At 39.4% G+C, this 21,352-nt stretch overlaps 1 protein-coding gene across 7 annotated transcripts in view; it reads right to left on the bottom strand.

Moving 5' to 3' along the window:
- Window positions 1-17,275, bottom strand: part of ZC3H7A (zinc finger CCCH-type containing 7A) — a 30,674-nt gene extending 13,399 nt beyond the window's left edge. For 2 of the 7 annotated variants that reach the window (XR_012662515.1, XM_075105273.1), the window contains exons 1-11: window positions 16,761-16,881; window positions 10,164-10,267; window positions 8,991-9,030; window positions 7,959-8,156; window positions 7,247-7,405; window positions 5,459-5,539; window positions 5,328-5,372; window positions 4,502-4,529; window positions 3,708-3,988; window positions 1,588-1,795; window positions 558-622 (exon numbers count right to left, since the gene is read on the bottom strand). Coding sequence is in view for 5 of the 7 variants with exons in the window: in XM_075105273.1 (XP_074961374.1) it covers window positions 558-622; window positions 1,588-1,795; window positions 3,708-3,988; window positions 4,502-4,529; window positions 5,328-5,372; window positions 5,459-5,539; window positions 7,247-7,405; window positions 7,959-8,156; window positions 8,991-9,030; window positions 10,164-10,231 (1,173 nt within the window). In the remaining 2 variants the exon portion in view is untranslated. Of the gene's footprint in view, window positions 1-557; window positions 623-1,587; window positions 1,796-3,707; window positions 3,989-4,501; window positions 4,530-5,327; window positions 5,373-5,458; window positions 5,540-7,246; window positions 7,406-7,958; window positions 8,157-8,990; window positions 9,031-10,163; window positions 10,268-11,630; window positions 11,714-12,796; window positions 16,217-16,760; window positions 16,882-17,066; window positions 17,177-17,213 lie in introns of those variants that run through there. The other 5 variants (XM_075105271.1, XR_012662514.1, XM_075105272.1 and 2 more) reach the window with 5 other exon arrangements.
- Window positions 17,276-21,352: the final 4,077 nt, after the last annotated feature.

Here is a 21,352-nt window from a genome sequence, read left to right as displayed (position 1 = left end):
CCAGGTACAGGGAGAACAACAGCACTTGACAGACTAATTATTACTCCATCCTGGCTCATGAGGATGCAATCCTTCACACCACCCTTCCCCACATAATCAATGGCCAGCAGCATGATCGAAAACGTACAGCATGACTAGAACACAGAGACCAGATGGATTCTCAGACACAAGGCAATCTCTGCTCTGTTTGTGTATCAGGACAGTTCTCCAGGATTCCTAACGTTTGGCACCCACATCATAAGAGATTTTCTCTCTCTTACTTTGATTATTTTTTACACTTCCACAGTATTTTACAACAAGTTCCTCAAAATGGAGAAGTGACTATGACAGTAGTCAAAGTTCACATATATAAAGCAGCATTTGCAGTTTTTCTTGTGTTCAATTACTCTTGCTGTGAGCTGCTGTACAACTGTTTTCCAAGCCAGAATCAGATTTTAATGGTAAAAGTGCCCTTTTTTAAAAAATAGAAACTTCTACTGTAAAAATTAATATCTATGTTAAGCCTCCAAGGCAGTAACATTTGAACTGATGGGAAAGAAAACATGCAAAATACTTACAAACAACGGGGAATTATTGCTGCTAAGTGTCGGTGTTCCATCCCTAGAAGCTGAACTTGAGAGGTCTAAAGGAATAAAAAGAGGTTTTAATTATCTCAGTTCCCCAAAACACCCTATGAAAAAAAATATTTATCATTCCTGAGAAGAAGTATCAAAGGTTTGGTTTTTTGACACACACCGAAGGTTTTTTGTTTGCTATGATAATTTTTTTCAGTTATATAAAAGCCCCTTGTAAACATCTGAGCTGAAAAATTACTAAGTAATCATCTTCAGTATAACCATCTGATTAACATCAGCAGCACCTTCACAGGCATATGCTGAAGCAACATGAAGATACTTGTGCAGTACAAAACAGGTAACTGGATAAGCAATGCCAACTAATAAAAATGAGGAAATGAAAGAGCATTAAGAGGATTCTTCTATTTTTTATTTTATTTTGTAAATTTGGCTTTCTTCTAAAGAGAGCATGCTCCTGTAACGCTGGTAATTAGAGAAAACTTTATTTTACCTTTTCTATTTCACTGGCTATTTATACCTTTCTCTTCACATACATGATTTCACTACATAATTAGTCCCTAGGGTTTGAATCCAAACATGTAATACTGGTATCTTTACAGAGCGCACAGTTATATTAGCCTTTTAGAATTCTTGTTTACTGCCAAATCATCAGAAGTGGTTTAAGCTGTGAGAACACCTTAGTTTTAAAAAACAAATTTTGAAGAAACATGGTTCCTTCCTTATTCTTATTCACCTGAAACAAATAACTTACACAATAAATGCAGAACAACTGAACAGAGGGAGCTTGGAGCATGCTTTTGCAGACCCCAAGTAAACAAAAGCTTTATTTATAAATTCTGTGTACAACCAACACCAATTATCAATACTCAAAAATTGTAAGCACAGATCAAATGTTATGTAAGTGTTAAATATTACTGAATAGTTGTGAAAACTTGTTTGTTAAAAAGATAAGCCAGTCAGCTCATGCACAACTCTCATCATAAAAGGTTAAATATTAAGACTTATTTCTTACCTCTTTTTGGGTCACTGATTGAAAAGGTGCTTAATGGTGAACAAAAATTTTCCAGTGAAGAAGCCAAAGGCTGTGAAAAGATTTCTGAAAGAGAAGGTGAAGGAACAAATCCTGTACTAACTGGCAGCGTCCCCAACAAAGAGGCAGAGAAAGGTACACTAGGAGCAACGCTTCCTGCAGGAACAGGTCCCCTGGGTCCTGTAGTTTGCTGGAAAAAAAGATGACATTTAAAAAGAATGTTCACACACAGGAGAAAAAAAAGAAACTCAAGAAACCCAAGAACACAATATCCAGTAGTATTTCTTTTAGTAAATTATTGGAAAGTTTTTATGTAACTACTGAAAAATAACAATAAAAGGTACACTACAGTACTACACTACTGTACAATGCTACAGTACACTCAGAGAACTACAGTAATCAAACCCTAAACAATGCCCTAATGCAAGGAATTATCCACAAATCCACCACTTTAAAGGTTCACTTAGCTGAAGTTTATTAACAGATTTGGATTTTTTTTTATGAATCAGATCAGAGGTGAATTTCCAAATTATGTTAAAAACATAAGACAATACGGAAAAGTACGAAGAGTCAGAATTCTACATCATCTTTTTTCTAAGTAAAGAGAACATAATTCAAATTGCAGTACAGTAAAGAGTTAAGAGTTGCTTTAAGATATATCCTCAGAAACAATCAAATGATACCATGTTCTGCAAAGGTCTGATCACCTTCCCCCCGCAAATAACATATCATTCTGCATACATTTGTTTAGGACATTAGCAAGTGGGGAAGTTTCCCTTCCTCATCTCTGTTGTCCCAGGAAGCTCCCCTCTTGTCTGGAGGCTGACCAAATTGGTCTGCAGAGTTTGGCCAACATGTAACTCCCTCTGGTCCCCAAGTTGTTAGCCTACAACCCACTTCAGAGTCTACATTACATGAGACTGCAGTGTATCTTGGAAGACTGTATCTCCTCCTGGCTTTCAGAACAGGAATAGGAGTAAGAATAGGAATAGAGTATTCCAGTTTGAAGGGACCTACAATGATCACCTAGTCCACCTGCCTGACCAACTCAGGGAACTTCCTAGGATCTCATTAAAATAATTACTTTCTGTATTTCCAAACTACATTCTACAAAACAAAGTGCACAAAACAGAATATAAGAAGCCCAAGCATTTTTTTATTTAAAGATTTACAACTGCATCCACAGCTGAATGAGGAATTAAAATCACAGCTAATTATTAATTCAATATGCCACAGCCTCATTTAACATTGTAATACTAAGGGCTCCAAATGACTGGCAGGGCCACAGCAGAGTCAGTAACCTTGCTAACAAGTTCCAACACCTCTGCTCATCAGTCAGAGCTTTCATTTTGACTAACAGTGAGGAACTCTGTATGCTTCACAGTATGTTCTAGCTGTGGAATGATGGTGTAATTAAGAACAACTCTTCATGTGCCTAAATTTCTCTAAAAATCTCTTCTGAAAAATATAAAAAGTTAGACTCATGACAGTGTAACTATTTCTGTTTATCCAGGAGATGGATCTGGACAAAGCTCTGATTGCAGAGGTACTAGTGAATGCACTAGAAGATCACAGTGCAAGTATTACTGTCCTTAATATCAAAGCTATTAGCATGATTTTACCTATAGTTTCTACAGCTACAGTGTGGGCACTCCCAATATCCTCTCAGGTTCTGCGAGGGTTTATTTGCACCAAAAAAACCCAAAACAAAAACACCCAAACCACCAGCCTTGACTTCAAATGTCTACTTCACTATTCACAGTACTTCCTGGAAGCAGTATCCCTCCCACTGTGGTAGTATTGGTAGCAGTACAGCAGTGTTTCTGAAGTAGTCTCCCCCAGCAACCTCGCTAAGGTTTTCCAACACACAAAACCAATATAATTGTCCTCAGAGCTCTGCTGGGTCCTGGCATCTTTGCAGCCACATTTGCAAGAATCTGCACCTGAGAAAAATCAACCCAACCATACACAAATACAGCTCAACATAACAGGAAAGTTAACTGACATTTCACTACTAGCCCACTTGATAAAAATAAAAGATCCCGTTCATAAGGACAGTCTTTTGAGAAAGAAAAAGAGACAAAAAAAAAAATAAATCTTACCATTACACTTTCATCTGGATCAGGCACAGAATCAAGTAATTCATCAAGTTCTTCCCCAATAATTATATCTCCATCTCCACAATCTAAACATGCTTCTGGCATAGAGAAAGAAACATTCCCTCCATTTGCCAACACTGCAGAAGGCAAAGAAACCTTTTCTAGTTGAAGGGGCATAACAGCAGATAAAGCTGGTACAGGTACGGATGACACTTTTGACACTTCAGAAACAAAGTTTGATGAAGAAGCAGCAGAAACCATCTCTTGCTTCTGACCGGATAAATCTGAAACAGGTAAGATGGGAATGACTGGAACTTTTGTTCAAAGATGTAAAAATATCTTGCATAACTTATGCTGACAATGTGGGGGGGTGAGGGGGTGGAGAAACATGAAGAACATTTAAGCAAAACCACATTAAATATTTTCAGCTTCCACTAGCTTCCAATTCATGTGTACCTATGTCAGTGTTTATATACTACTCAAGCTAAAAGTTACAGACCTGATACTACTAAATCTTTGGCATATTCTCCCCTCCGTATTTTCCCAAATGAAAGAGAACAGTATGTAACAATCAGTAGAGGAGCAGTTACAATCATAACAGGTTGAGAAGACCTAAAAGGAATGTGGCTCAGCAACTTGAATATGTAATTTTAGAGATAAACAGATGAGACTTTTTACCGTAGATCTTTCAAATGGCACGATGAAGTTCCTTAAGAAATTTCATTTAAAAAATACAACTAGATATGCATGGCGTATCTAGCTGCCTAGCATTAATATTTTAATACAAAAAGACTCACCTAACTCAATATCTTCTACAGAAGAATTCTGTAAGTGAGAAAAAAAATACCTCTCAGCATTTTGCACAAGATTCATTAAAAATTTTCAAATACATATTTACAGTCTAAGAATATAAGTCCTCAAATTTAGGTTTTACAAAATTTGAAATTTATGAAGTCTACGGAATTTAAAGGTCAAAACTTTTTAGATAAAGCATCCGTTTGCAGACTGAAATTCACTCACAGTATCACTAAAACCCTTCAACCAACTAACAAAAGTGAGAAAGATACTTCAGGGAACAAAAGATCTAAACAGTATCTTAAATGAGCTGTTCCTACATTTCCTCATTTACAGTTGCATTATCTATATTCCTGTGGAAAAAAAGGCCATAAGATAAAGAAGCACTCCTCTTCATTACTGCTATTCAGACACATTACAAATAGCAAGGTAAATCCAAGTTCAGTTGCTAGTGAAGGTCGAATTTGGACAAATGCATAAATTAAAAGGGATTTTATCCCAGTACCCTTCACTTTGATAGTTGTCAACAAAATTAATTAATAAGCACATTAACTATGCCCTTGCCTCAAGACATTAAAAGTAAATATATTCACTGCACTGGATTTAATGTTTTAGCTAATATTTCTTCTACAAAGACAACTTGAATGATAATCTTATGTCCTAGTCTGCCATAAATATATAGTAAAACTGAACACAAAGATCAACAGAACCCTGAAGTCCAAAATAACAACATCTTGTATAAAACAACAATTGCACAATTTTTCCTTATGAAACACTTATTCCCTGTAGTTTAAAGTCAGCTTGCACTCAGAACATGTAAAACCTTACCTGAGTTGATACATCATTGCTAGAAACTGAATTTGAGGAGGGTGGCTGCAATGAAAAGATACCTTCATTAAATACAAAATTGATATCAAGAGAGGGAAACCTCAATGTAAAAAGTCAAAATAAAATCTTACCTTTGCTCTTACATACGCTTTCCTTATTTTTAATCCTAGTTTTTGAGCTAGTTCTTGGGTAAGCTTAATTACACTTTCATCCTAAAAGACATAAACAAAATTTTAAAATTTACACATTGTCATCTAGTCAAGACATCTGCTTACGTCTCAATCTATATACTGCAAGATCCTTATATGAAGAATGTCTCATAATGCATCTTTATTCTTTCACAAACATATGAGACTGCAAGCTACCACTGAAAAATACAGCCACCCTCAAGCAAAATTATTCCCATATATGGAAATTTTTTTTTAAAGCCAGAAAATAAGACAGTTTCCTTCTCTTCCATTTGTGTGAATTTAAAATAATGCAAAGATTTTTCCAAAACCAGGAAAGTTCAGAGATGTGGGGAGTTTTTGTGGGTGGGTATTTTTTGCTTGTTTATTTGGGGAAGGTGTATTGTTGTTGAGGGGATGGGGTTTTTTTCTTGTTTTTACACAAACTGAGGGGCACATTTCTGATAACCATAATGTCAGCTCCTACATAACACTGCTGAATATTTAATGAGAACTCCGTATTTTAGCAGTAATTGCATCATACAACTAGAAAAGTTGAGTTAAAAACCTGGTCGTATTTCACTCTGTCCTATATAATTATAAATAACTATCCATTTAAATTATTTTAAGATTTAGCTTCCAGAACTTGTCCTACAGCTAGAAAAAGCTATTTATAAAACTTATATAAAGGCATATAAGCCTTAAGCAAAAACATTCAGATCTGGAGGTGCAAAGTGAGGATCCAAAGTCCAAAGTTACATGTTCAGATAAACTGCCGTGTCTTTGGAAACACAACCGAAACCTTCTCTATATCGAGTGGTAAACCTTTGCTCAACAGTTAGTCTAGCCATTTTACTGTAATTTTGATGTAGAAAGGCAAAAAAAAAGCAATTGATATTCTCTCGCAAAGCATGTAAAGTTTCCATCAGCATTTTAGTTCAAATCAGGAATGCATTTCTGAAGTGAATCTCTGGATTATCCTCTCACTGCATTTTAGTTTGTATTATGAAGTGTCTCAGAGAGCCAAATTAGATTCATTTTGGATGAAACTAAAATGTAAGTGCTGCAGGAGTGTACTTGATGCACTCCAACTCTTCAACAACAAAAACAAAAAACCAAACACCCCCTCCTCCCCCCCAAAAACACAAACAAAAAACCCAACAATAAAAACAAAACAAAAAACCCACAAACAACCACGGAAATCAGATCCTCTGGACCAGCATTTCAGTCTGTAGATCCTCTCCTATCATACCACATGCTGCTCACTAATATAGATACAGCCTAAGATTAGAGGTGCATGTTAAGTGATTCAGATGGAGGCCAACGCACAGATAAGAATGTTACTAAGTGCTGGGAAAGCTAAAATACAGTTATCAAAAGAATCAATATTATACGCTATCATTATGGGTGCTTTTTCTCTTTATGTTGTGAGTATAATTCTGACTGTAGAGGATCCTTAACAATTAATTCAGTGGTTCTAGGTTTTTTTTGCAAACATTTATGGCACTTGACCCCCACTGCAAATTGACTATTTCTTTTGCTAAAAGTTAACACAACAAACTGAATGTGGGGACTGTAATCTCTACTGTCAGCCTTCACTTCCACAACAAAAAATAATTCTTAGAGGAATAAAAATTATTTTACTGCATTAAAAAACCCAAACCAACCAAAAAACCTTCTCTGGTCTTGATGTAAATATATGTTTTCCATATTAAACCTTTAAAAATAATCATCAATATATAATTTACCTACCTGCGGCACAGCAAGAGAACATTTTGCTACAGCATCATAAGCCTTCTTATACCTTCCCAGTTCATTCAAAGCTTTTGCTTTCCGATAGAGAGCTCTGAAATTGTTTTCATTCAATCTTAATGCTATCTCACAGTCTTCTAAAACTTTTTCATGCAATCCCTACTTGGAGAAAAAAGAAAAAAGGCACTGGTCAGAAATATCATCATCAAAATACCAAATTTAAACTGCATTAGATAATGGTATTGAAACACTATTGAAAACATTCAACAAGGCCACTGCACGCTGCATTTATGAGTTTTGCTAAGTCACCAACTTACGCAACTAAAAAGAAGCAAGGCCACCATTCATGTAAAACCCAATAACAGTTATGAAGACAATTCAGCTCTTTCACAAGAGCCATCTTATTCCACAGAGAAAGCAGCACTCAGGTGCAATCAGCAGTATAAATGGATGAAAATACTGTTCCATCAACTTCCAAGCCTGGTGTGACTCTCTTACGTTAATATTCTAGTATTAGTAACTAAAAATATCCTGATGATTATACTTGTAAAAAGAAGAGATTAAAGAACATTCCAAAATTATTATGATGATTTGAAACATGCCAATTCTCAAACCAATACCAAGAGCTTTTCACTCACTAGGAAACTCTCCATGACTTCACAGTGTTAACACATTGTTCTTGAGAAATCATACAATTTAAACAGAAGCTTACCATATTTGAAAAACATGCTATCCTGTTCACGTGCAACTTCTCTAAAACATCATCAGAAACATGGATTTCTTCAGAATTAGCATAATCAGCTATATTTATAGCTTCTGTATAGTGACTCAGTGATCCTCTCCAATCACCTTCTCGATATACATCATTCCCTTCATTAAAAAGATTTCTAACAAGCTCACGTATAAATAACTGGAACAAAGAAAAAAAACACCCATCAACAGCAGTTGCTGTTTATCTTCCATATTTCCAAATACATTTTTAAATAGAAAATTTAGACTTGTAATGCAAACCTTTTGTCTATATTAGTATTTTTCTTCTGACGTTTTTCCAAGACAATCTGTAACATTCAACACTACCATACAAGTAAATAAAGAGGCTGAACTACTGACAAAATAATTGTTTTGTGTAAGTTAAAAGAGAATATATATATATGTGTGTGCGTGTATGTGTTCCCTACATTCTTTTAGCAAGCAGCAGCCATAGCAACTGGCAAACCAGTAGTACACAAAGGCTGTTTTTGCAGAGCGAAAGATTTTTTAAAAAAAATCTAAAACATGAACAATTGCATTTTTATCTAATACGTTCTCAAATCCAATGAAACCACATACCATTAAATAAAAATGCTAAGAAGTTGAGTGTGAAAAGAAAAAATTATGCAGAATTATAACATATATAGAAACAAAATATGTTATGAAGATTTATGTGACCAAGGTCCTTTTATCTCACTTTTGCTGTGCTACTCTAAACTTCACTCAGAATAGCACATTGTTTTATTCACTGAATGCCCCAAATTCATCCCTACCAGTAAAGAAAGAGTTAATCTGAACTGCTATATGAGTGAATTCCAGGCATCCAAATATCTGAATACCTGTATCTCCATGTAAGCAGTCCTCCAGTACCGAGACATTGTAAATTACCATTCATACTATACCATTACCTAAATGACAATTAAAAAAAGACTAAATATAATAAGATAGGCCAATGTTAAAAACACTTCTGGAAATGCAGAAGTAATTTCATTACCTCATATTGTTCTTGCGTCCCTGGATAGGGCAAAGTAGATCTACAAACAGAAATTACAAAATTTACTTATTATACATATTGATTAAAGGACAATCACACTGGAGAGTACTGATTCTTACTAAAAGCAGTCTCGCTGCAACAGGCAGATCTCTAAATATTGTCTATTGCCAGCAGTGAACAAGGCAGGAGTGCTGCAGATTAGTTTTGATTAAACAACTGTGTAATGACTCATTTTCATTTAAAGTTACATAGCCAGTCTCAACTCTGCGTTCAAAATTTATTAAGGCTTTGAATGCTTTGAGTTTAAAACTTCCATGTTGTTTCTTTAAAAACAGTTTCCTTCCTCTCCTCCACTGTGCAGAAACAGATTATACATGAGGAGAACTGCAATCTTCTTGTAAGTATTATAAAATGACAAATTATCTGTCAAAAGAAAACGTCAATTTTAATTAAGTCATACCAATGATACCACAGGAATTTAAAGAGCTCTTTTGCAGGACACACAACAGATATTTTTCTCTAGTACACAAGAGATATTTACTTCTAACTTTTCAGGAACAAAAACAGGAACCCTTTCCTTTACCACAGAGGTTATCTGAGAATCTGTTTCTAAAGAACTTTTAGAAGGGCAGTTTTCTTTTTTCTTTTTTTTTTTTGAATGCCTTATGCGAGCAGTGCGTTACTGTGAAATTTCACAATGATTTTAAGCTAGCCAGGATCTTCTAGAGAAGAATTTGGCATTGATCCAAATGAAAATTAACTACTAAGATGATATTTCATTAGGTTAAATTTTAGCTCCAGAGAGCTGAAACACTTAGGTATTGTTGAGCAAACCCATCCCCTTCAGTAGCAACCTAGTCCTAGGCATAGCTGTCTGTAAGTATAAGGTGGATTTTCAGGCTATCAACATTTTCCACCCACCAAAAAAATTGATTTTTCTCAAAGGCAGAAAAGGAATACCCTCCCACCTTCAATCTGCTCTGTTTGGGAACAAAGAGGGGTACTGTCTTTTCCTTAAGACTGCTCTCCATTTCCATGTTCACGTGAGCAAATGTTCTGAGGAGAAAACACAGGCCCTCCTCCTTCCCCCACCTGTGCAACATCAAAAGGACTTTCCCCGGGCTATCCATCTCATATATATGTGTGTATAAGAATAAAACCATAAAATCATACTCTATAAACTGGAGTCCTTTCTTAATGTCCTGTTGTCTAGTGCTTCTCTCTTCCGACACATTGGACATGTTATCCTGAACATCCACTTTTTGGATATGCCACTCCTCAAAAAGGAAGAAAGATAAATGGCTGTTAATATATAGCAGTTTGCACTTGGACCAGAAGGATCAAATCTCACATCAACTCTTAAGTCCATCATACAAAGATGATACTGCACCACAGCTTCAGAGAACACCCTCTGAAGAAGCTTCCGACAAACACTGCAGTGCTCACAGCGAAACAGGCAGAAGCCCCTGGCCGGAACCAACAGCCCGTCTGTCAGTGCCCAGTTACACAACACTTCTACAGGAAACCTTTCATCCAATTTCTACTTTATCTTTGGTTTTCCACTAATTTACTCTAGATCATGCAGAGCCATCTTAGTAAAACTAAACCAAACAACAAGTGCAGCTTGCTTGCATTACTGCTAAGCCAAGCTAAGGTTCCACACTCCTTTAATAGCTTTATAGTGCTTCAAAATCCTGGTATATTTATTAATAAATGCCAAACTGATCAGAAAACTACCATTAAGTCTAATTCTAGAGTCTCTCATCATCACCCAACCACTAAGGTAATTAGAAGCAAAATACTACTGCTTTAATAATATCTACCAGTTGACCAAGGTGAAAATCTTGGTAACTTTACCAGTGGTAATGACTACCTATTTCATTTGAAGAAATGAATTACTTTAATGTAATTCCACATCGTCAACTTGACATTTAAATCCAATTTAAGTAGTCTGAATCAGTGAATTTTTTTTTCTTCTTCATGTCCTTCATTTACTGGATTTACAAATATTCAAGTCATATAGGCTAAAACTACCTGTATAACCTTCAAAAGCAGGCTGTTGAAACTATGGTTTCACAGCTGCATACAGTTGTGACTAATCGCAATACAATAACTTATTTTTACAAAAATGATCAGGAGGACAAAGCTTTATTCTGAAAATACTAAAATTCAGAAAAAAAAGGCTATTAGCTTGAGGAAATACAAATTTTTGTGAAAAAAATTACTTTGTGTAGAAATTTTAAGGTTTTTTTTTTTTTAAAAAAAGGCAACTACACGCAGTACATTTCTGTTAGCCTTGAAACTAAGCTAAAAAAACCCTAGCATTTTGTGCCAGGTTACCATTTCACATCAATAAGAGAAGTATGAAAACACAGTAAAACAATAAACAAAATAACCCCCAGCAAACCCAACAAAATCCCAGCTGAGAATAAAAACCCGCTGGAGGAGATACCCTACTTCCTCCAAATGATTTGGAATAATGGAACAGTCTGAAGAGTTTTCAGCTCTAGTAATGTTTACAAACCTTTCCAAAGTATCTTAAATGAACAGATGAAGCCTACACCCTTTCAAGTCATTAAGAGTTAGCCCTATTGTAACACATTCCTAAAATGAGCATATAAAACTGAGTAATTTTCTTACAGTCACTAAGCAAATTAATGGAAGCACTCCAAGGTCCCCACCATTACATCTCACTTCCTACTGTGACCTCTCGCATCAGCAAGCTTTAAAAAAATAAAAGTAAGAATCAGTCTGTAGATAAATATCACAGACAGCTACAATAGTTAACTGACATGAACCTGAACATTGCTTGTTTAGGTATATAAGTAACACTCAGTAACCTACTCTCCAAAGAGGAAATAACCACGCATACCTTTTGGAACTGTTTTTTATGCTATTTTACACATCATCTTTTCTTCTGCAAGTTAGTGACACATACTGTGCTTTTGGCATATATATGAAAGACTTTTATTGTAAGATAAGTGTTTTAACGAATAACAATAGCTGTGAAGAAACGTGAAGAAATCTAAATATAAATGCTAAAAGGAAATTTATTGGGAATCTGAATATTTTATTTACTCATACATGGTTTAGATTTTAGAATTCAAACGAGGGCTAGAAAGAGTCAGAAATTCTTGCACTAATCAAAGGCAGCAATATCAGCATATGCTTTCCCACAAAAGTAAGCAAGCTATAGAAAACATACTTTAGTCCCATAAACTGACAAGGTAATACCTTGCCAACACAAGTCTTACATATGTCAAGATCTGGGCAAGTATTAACATCAGTTTTACTCTACCAACAACTTGCAAAGAGATTAAAAAAGTCCAACACAGTAATAACTGATTTATCAACCCAGCACAAATATTAAAGAATAATTGACATATTGAAACTTGAAGATGTGCAGATCCAATTTCTCCATAACAATAAAGTTAATGGAAATGTTACAAACTGGCATCACAGATAAAAGAATAGCTAGTAAGTGATGAACATATGTGAGTGGTGTAATTTATTATTCAAAACAGTTTTCTAATTTTTTCCTACTTACTCACCTGCATCCATAAGATGTTCAGGCAAAATTATCTTTCCTTAAGACACTTTGACAGTCACGTTGCCCCAATATTTGATGATTTTGCAGAGGATTTAAAATTGTTTCAGATAGCACCTCTAACAGCTTCTCTCCCCTCCAAATTATTCTTAGATCCTCTTGAGCAACCACAAACACATTAGACTCATACAAGGCAAATAACAATCGCGTCTTCACTTTTAATGTCATCCAACCCCTTTCAAAGTTTAAAAAAACCCACCTATTTAGCAACAGCTTTTCTCCTCCATCTGCAGGGACAGAATTTAAAACAAATATACATATGTGCAATCATTAAAGAAGTAAAATGTTGCTTTTAACTATTACTAGGAAAAGCAAAGCCTGTACTGTTGCTTTACTCTTTGTACAACTCCCTGAAAGAGACAAGCTAAGGTAAAGGAAAATAATAGTACGGGTTCTGAAAAAGAAGTGTTATATTTCTACAACTGCTGCTACACGGCCAATACAAGCTCAATCTACTAAATCTACTAATGTGCAAAAAAAAAAAAAAGCTGCCTAAACCCAAACAAGTTAAAGAACAACTTCTACCAGTTTATCTTTAGCACAGGCTTCAACTCATCATGTTTTACAAAAGCTGAAGCCAAGTGACAGAAAGTACACTGGCAGTAGCCAAAGTCACCTTTTCCGCTACATGCTGGTCCAGTCATAGAAATAGGAGATACGGAGGAAAACAGCTTTGTGCCAGCTCTGGCAGACAGGAATATACTTTTCTCCTATGCAAAGCCACTTATGCCTCTTACTGGTTATTTCCTTTCTCTCTAGGACATGGCAAGTCCATTTTCTTGTTTTCTGTATTTTGGCACTTCTGAGGTACTCAAGATAGGTTTTAAAGAACATTCACAATACTTAGGATATGCCTGGGATAATTCTTCAGGCACAAGGGCTTTGAACACAACAATTGCTAGAACATCGTGAAAGCAAAATTGATCTTTGGAATGCAAGTCAGTAAAATCATACAGAATGCAGACAGTTGAGCTTATCTGTAGAAGGAATAGGCCGTGGTTATTCTGAAAAGGAAGGTCACGCTGCTTAGAACTTCTGACTATCTAGCCTTTTCATTCTAAATTGCAAATCCAGGGAGCAAGTATCTACTGTTTGCCATGCACACAAGTTCCCCCTGTTGAAAATTCAGTCCTGAAGGATAGGGAACTGGGCAGGACTTTCTCCTGCTGCATACAGTTGTGCAGACAGCTTATTTAGAGATGAATGAAGAACAGAGGAAAAATGCATAACATTATTTGGGGACCAGAGCTACTACCGCTGGGAATTAATGACCTTCAGCTGACCAAACAATTCTGTTGTTGTTCATTATTGACGTTAATGGTTCCAGCTATTACAAATACTTCAAATAAGCATTCTCTGCACCTTCAGGCCTAAATGCCGAAAACAACTGAAAGTCAGTGGTCCTCACCACGCTTCCTTCTCCGCAGAGCTAAAACTTAAAAACTAAGTGCAGTGTATAGACATGGATTTTCTAAGGTACAGAAGCATAGCTTCTTGCCATGCCTCACTGAGTTCACTATTAAAGCAATTACTGAGTTGCAGGAATCTCAAATTAGATCTGTGTACAGTACAAAGCACAGTCAAAATTTTACCATGATTGCTGCTGATAGATCTCTACCAGCCTCAATGGCTCAGGTCAATTATGAACATTGACTGGGGTGCAAGTGTAGTGAAAATCACACTGAGCAGAGAGACCCCTTTTGTATTCTAGCATCAGCCTTCTCATCTTCTTTATGACACAGGCAAGAGAGAAGGTAACAAACTCAAAATATTAAATCAACTCAGTCAAAAATTAACCCATCATCTACACCATCATATATCAAAACTTTCATCAGTTCAAGTTGTGAAACCAGAAGCCTGTGTATAAAACGAAAACAGCTCACCAATGTTTCCATATAGGAAAACTGTACTCCATAAGAGAGAAGTTACACCTTGAATAAACATTCTAGAATAAAGGGAATACCACAGGGACAATGGGGAAGATTGAAACAGAACAGTAGGAGTGAATATATGACTAAAACACAGGCCGTATAAACCCTTTTGCAAATAAGAAGCAAATGCCTGTCTCCGCTGCTACCTCCTGCACCACTAAGAGCAGCAACAAGCATAACGTGTTCAGGCATCTGGATCCAAAAAGCTACATACATGTAATTCCCACCCCAGGGGCACAACAAAGCAGGCCCCTACCTCAACAGAGACAAGTGAGAAAAGGGAGTGGCACACACAAAGCTATACCCTAACTGCTTCCCAGAGAGATGTCACCAACAAAAACATCTCCGCTACCCCCAGTTCCAACACAGCCAAGAATCAAACCCAACACCAAGCACCTGCCCAACACAGAGTAAGCCCGACCCAAAGCAGACTTCTCAAAGCAACTTTACTGCTCATCCTAACCATTTAACAGTTTAAATTAATAATTACATATAATAAACTACAGTGCAAATTAAGACGTGCCTTATAGAGATTGTAAGCTGCTCAAGAGACCTGGACTGGCATCAAGATGAGGAAGGGAAAACAGACATCTTACTACAAAACACCTTTTTAGAAACATCTTCCTCAGACAGCAAAGGCACAGATTTCATACTCATACATCACTGGGCCATTACATAAGACATTTCAAACATGTAACATGCTGGGGGGGACACAAACAGGGAAAACAGTACACGACACGCGTTTCAACAGTTCTACAGTTTTCAGCTAATTCCTCTGCTTAATCTAGTGCTTCTGGTCACAAGCACAGGATTCTTTTATGTCAGCTGAAAAAGCCACTTAATAACAGACATAATTCAGTTTCAATTTTTATTTCTGTAAGGATAAACAAACTTGACTGTTGTCAAAATGAAATATCTAAATACAACAAATGAAACGGAACACACAGCAACAATTTAACATCTATTCACTTCACATTCTTTATTTACATAAAGTATTTAGGTGCGTCCACTACCACTCGTTCCCTACCTGCGAAACAGTAAGATACTGTTCAATGTTTGTTTTCTATTTTCATAGCTTTCCTACTTTTTTTTAAATTCATGAAAGAACAGGAGAGAACAAAAGACGCTTTGTAAAGTCGCTTCACTTCCCTATGAAATTAAGGAATGGGCTGGAAGACTTTGGTTTACACTTCCCTTAAACGTTTCAGTAAAGAACAAATCCAAAATTCAAGCTGAAGGAGGTGCATCTTACCAACAAAACCAGATTTATCAACAGAATTTGCACCAAGATAAGCTCTGGCAAGCGATTTTAATGGCTGTAATAGACAGACGCTGGGGCTTTGTTTGTTTTCACTCCCCGTAACAGTTATGCCCTTCTGTACCGAAACAACGGCGCTGCCCCGCCGAGAGTACTGTCTGCACAAACCCAAGGCAGGGAGAAGGGCATTGTTTGCTCCTGCAGGCGGAGGAAGGGGAGCGCAACTGGCAGCGCGCACTGCTCAGCGCTGAGAGACCGAACAGTTCGTCACGCGTGAAACGCGGCGGCGCCGGCCCGGGAGGACCCGGGGGGTGTCGGGGTTACCCAGGGGGGTGTCGGGGGGGACCCGGAGCTGACACCCTCCCGCGGCCGGCCGCGCCGCTGTCACGCCTCGTTCCCCGCTCCTGTCAAACGCCAGGGCTCGCCCCAGCCGCGCAGCAACAGGCGAACTCCCGGCCCGCCGACTCTTCCGAGGGCGGCCGCGGTGAGGCCGCCAGCCCGCGGGGCGCGCCCGCCCGGCCCGGATCAGGCCGGGGATGAGCTGGCCCCTCGCTCCTCGGCGCCGCCGCCCGCACCGCACCGGGGCCCACGCCGGGCCCGCCTGCCGCCGCCGCCGCCTTTGTTCGCGCCAACCAGCTGCCGATCACCGAGGGACAGCCCTCCCCAGGGGCGCCCGCCGCCCCGGCCAACTTCTCTAGCGGAACCGACAAGGGCCGTAAGCAACCGCGTCGCCTCCCCTGAGCCGGGGAGGCACAGCCGGCAGGAGGGCCGCTCCGCTCTGCTCCCCCGGGAGGGGCGAGGCTGCGGACACTCCTCGGCCGGGGAGCGGCGGCACCCACGGAGCGGGGCGGAGCGGGAGCGGGCCAGCCGGGCGGCGCCGCCCGGACGCGGGCGCCCCTTCCGCAGGCGGAGGAGCCCGGCCGCGAGCGGGGACAGCGGTGCGCGGTCCCCCCCTCCCCCCACACAGCCCCTACCTGCTCGTCAGGCCCACGGGAGCGCAGCGCCGGGGAAGGCGGGGCCAGCGAGCCGGGCGCGCGACAGCGGCGGCGACACCGGAGCGCCTCCCCCGCTCCGCTCCCCACCCATGGCGCGCCCCCTGCTGCCGGGAGGTCACGAGCACGGCCTGCGGGCCGCCCAATGCCATTGGCCAGGGCTCTACCACTGCGGGCCTTCCGATTGGCTCGTCACACTTGTTTTGGAAACCGGTACTCCTGATTGGTGGGGGCTGTGACATTCTTTGCTACTGATTGGCTGGCTGCCTAGGCCCAACCCCTCCCCACCTTCCAGCGCAGCCCGCCCCGAGGCCCCTCCGGCGCCCTGCAGCCTACGGCCGACTGAGCGGCTGGCATCCGCGCCGTGTGCCTGCCAGCTGTCCCCGTCCGGAGACGCCGCTCTGTGCGGCCCGACGCCGAGGATCTTTAAGCTACCCATTAGTTCTCGCGTAAGCAGCGTGACGTGGGCAGCCTACTCGCGGCGCCCCATGGGAGTCCTGGCGCCCACTGACGTCATCCTTCCTCTCCAGCGCGGAGGCTGCTGCGCATGCTCGGGGCTGGGCGGGGCTCTCCGGGGTGGGCTGGCGGCCTTGGGCGGGGCGGGGCGCGGGAGAGGCCGGCCGTGGGCGAGCGAGAGAGTGATGCGAGCCCGGCGGGAACGGCAGCCTGAGCGCCGCCCTGCGGCGTACGGCCTTTGCCATTGCCCTGCACCGGCAGGACCCCAGGTTCTCTCCTTCGCTCGCCCGCCATGAGTATTTATGAACCGGGAACTTGTCATATCTTCTGGCTCTTTACGTGGGAACTCACAAATACGTTTATGAAACGTCTCTTGCCAACTAGTAAAACGCGTGAGCAGGAGGCTGAAGGAAGGTCGCTGTGTCGGTATTTCTGCGCTCGCCGGTGGCGGGTGAGGGCGGGAGCACGGCCCTTGTGAGCGGCGGCAGGTGCCGCCGCCGGCGCAGCTCCAGCAGCGTTAGCATGGCGGTATCAGCGGCGCAGCTGGCCACTCTCGTACAGGTGTCCCCACAAATAACGTGGTAAAAAATATTTGAGACGCTGATCTGGCACGTATAGTAGAACTGTATAAAGAAGAGCTTTCTGGGTTTTGACAAATGCGTGTCCAAATTATATTGCCATTCATTGAGACTAAAGGGAATACAGCCAATTAGTAGTTTATCAGGTGAAGTCACACTGATGGAGGGTTCCCTGACCTGGAGAAGCATACCTCTATTAAACACTCTTCCGCTATTCAAGGAAGCATTTAAGCTGAAGAACCGAGTCCTGTATTCCCTAGAACACCCAAAGTGCGCTCCAGGAGTCAGTCACTGAAACCCGCCCTTGTTGCTCTGCTGCTGGTTCGTCGTTTCTTCCAGGCTTGCTCCCTTTGTGTCGCTTTTCGGATTCGGCCAAGCTACAGCCTGAAAAACACGCAGTCGTAGATTTTCTTCAATAGTCGTTATTAAGACAGAAGAAAATGCATATTCTATCATTTCCACTGCTTTACAGGTAGATGTGTTCCTTGATAATCTTAAATGATGATAATATCTTCAGATTTATGATTGAGTAGTTAATATTAGAAAATCCTTCATGAATTCCCTTGTTTACGTAAAGTGATATTTTGACCTAAGGAAGAGTTGGCACTTAGAGAAAATGGAAATTAAATCACTTATGCAGCTGCCTTTTTCAAAAACATGCCAGCTTTTTAAACATTTTTTTCTCCCCACAATAAGCTTATAAACAAAACAAGCAAAGGGACTCCTCTTGAATTCTGAAAACGCTTTTGGAGAGGAAACGAAACAAAACCAGTGTGATTTTTATAATTCAGATGTTATGAAGTAAATTGCTTTGGAACCTATATTTGTTTCATGCTCACCAATCAGGAGGGTTACATAGCTGACAGTTTTAGATGAGTGGAAGACAAGTAAGTTTTCAATGCATTCCTTTATCTGCAGCATCTGAAGGCCTTATCATGCAACACTTTCTGACATTATTATTGCAGTTCACTGGAATTTCTAACATGAGTTATTTATGTGTAGAATTAATTCCAGGAATGCATTCCCTTCAAAACAGTTTTGGTTTTGCTGTTTTGAGAGTCTTTGCTTCTTTCCCAGACCCAGAATTCTATCATATATGTGTATATAAGGATGATGACATTACTCTCTTTCCTTAAACTGTATATGGAATATAACTACATATGGAATATATGGTTATTCCAGCTCCATGTCTGTTTTGGGAAGGAAAAACATCTCCCTGAGTAATAAAAATGAGAAATTTAAAAAATATTTTTTTTTTTTTTTTTTTTTTTAACATCTGTAAGAACAGTCAGTTTTGGTCAGATATGAATATACATTTTAGCTACTACCAAAGGAAATATTCAGTTACAAAAGATGTATACAGAAGTTCTATAAATACATCACCAAGATAGAGCTGTATACAAAACAACAGCATGAAATACAGAACTCCTTTGCTGAAGCCGCGCTTAGAAGTATTGACCTGAATTGACCAGATTGAAACGGTTAAGCCATATTATATCTTCATGAGAAGAGAAACCTGCAAAATTAAACTGAACTAAACTAGATTATGAACAATTCCCATCCAAAGGAAGTGACTTAACCAAAATAATGCCCTTTATTGTAAATAATCATGTAGATTAAATATAGTTTAATGTAATCCATTCTAAAAATCGGTCTGTGGTTGGTAGGTTTTTTTGCTTGTTTTTCTGGGGTGCCCACACTATTATTTTTTCTATTTTCTGCCACTACTTGACACTTTTCTTTGTGCTTAGGGTACCCAGAGATGAGTGAGCATTGCTCTGACCAAAGTAGGAAGACCTATTGCACATTTTTGTAGCTGGCCAGCATACAAAGGAGGACACCCACTAAACATATTGCCAGGCTCAGGTTTTGTTTCTGCTTTTTTATTTTAGTGATGGATTCCTAATATCTCCATGATAAAACATTGAGTATTGCGTGTGAGATACACTGTCTGTGGTATTTTATCTGTACTGTCACGTGCGTATCATGCTGTTGAAAGCTCTAACTCGCTGTGTTACTGAAACAGCAAAAGCTTTTCCTTTGCAAATGCTGATGAAATTGTACCTTGTATTTTCCAGCAGTTACTGGTCAAATTCTGGGCTTGACTCTTGAAAGTCAGATTAATTTTTTTAAAAAACAGCAACTACATCAGTCTATACTCTTTTTTGAAAGCCATGCAAGAACAGAATATTCTGTACTAGACAACACTTACCTCTGCAGAAATAAAAACATTTTGGGTAGTTTGTGGGTTTTTTTTTACTTTTTCATTTATTGTTTCTTAAATGTCTCTATCTTATTATTTAATTACCTTAGACTTCAGCTAGACAGCATAGCAATATCTTCCTACACAAATGGCATGTTGCAACGTTGTATTTGTGACTTGGTACTCCAACAGAAGTTTCAGACACAATTCATTTACTTTTTGCCTAAGGTGGTAATGCCCTAGCAGAGAAGTGATTTCTGCTGTCACTAAGGAATTGGTGATGGTGGAGAGGCAGCAGAGTATTTGGAAAACAGCTACAAGGCAAGTTAAACTGTAGCTTTTATGATATGAGCTGGATGTTAGCTATGAACATTTTTAATTTCCTTAGGGAACTACTTAGCATTTTAAAAATTAATTTAAGATTTCTTGCTTATTAAAACATTGTTGGAAATGGTTTAAGCCCATGAAATACCTATGAGGTTTTGTGTAGGAGTTAGTGTAGAAATCCATCAGTCATATCCTTTACATAAAAGTTAGGTATTAGTATACAACAGAGAGTATCTTGATTTTGTTTTAATGTCTCAATCGTATTCCGCAGCAAAACCTAAAAACTAGTAAACTGTCATTCCGTAATGCCTCGCTGTAACTTCTGGATTATTGTACTGAACGGGAAGATGAGCTTTTTGCCTTCCACAGTAGAGGAGTCACGATCCGATAGACCAGCAGAGGGCATAAGTCCCACTCCTGCGCTTGGGTGGTGGCCAGGCCCACGGTGTGTAGGAGCCGTATCCTACGGGTTAGCTACAAGTTTATGTCTGACCTGAATCCACCAAAAAGTTGAAAGGTAACAATTCTTTTAGATTGAAAGTTCAAAATTATAAATGACTTCTTGAATTTAAAAAAAAGAGTCAAGCAGTTTCAGTGCAATATTATTTTAGCACACAGGAAATAAGCAGGACTAGTTGAAATTTGTTAACACCGGGCACCATCCCGAGCGTTAGCTTCAGGCCTCTGAATAGACTCTGAGGATAATCATGAGCAAAATATGTTGCAGGATGACAAAGTTATGGATGACTGTCTAATGAGGATGTGAACAGAAGAGAGAACCCTTTTTCAAAATGTGTGACCTGGTAGAGATCTTCGGTTAGCCAGAAAAAAAAAAGAAAGGGGGGGAAGTGCCAGTCTCTGCTTTTAACCTTCTCTTAAGAGTAGTAAGGGTTATAACAAGCAGGTGAGAGATAAACCTAGGGTTTTTTCCTCCAGCTATCTTTACTCCCTAAGGCATCTAAGTTACTCAGACCTCTCTTAGTACGTTTGGAAAGAAATCAAAACACACC

This window comes from Phalacrocorax aristotelis, chromosome 10 (genome assembly GCF_949628215.1).
Source record: "Phalacrocorax aristotelis chromosome 10, bGulAri2.1, whole genome shotgun sequence".
Lineage (NCBI taxonomy): Eukaryota > Metazoa > Chordata > Aves > Suliformes > Phalacrocoracidae > Phalacrocorax > Phalacrocorax aristotelis.
This window is presented reverse-complemented; position numbering and strand designations above follow the sequence as displayed.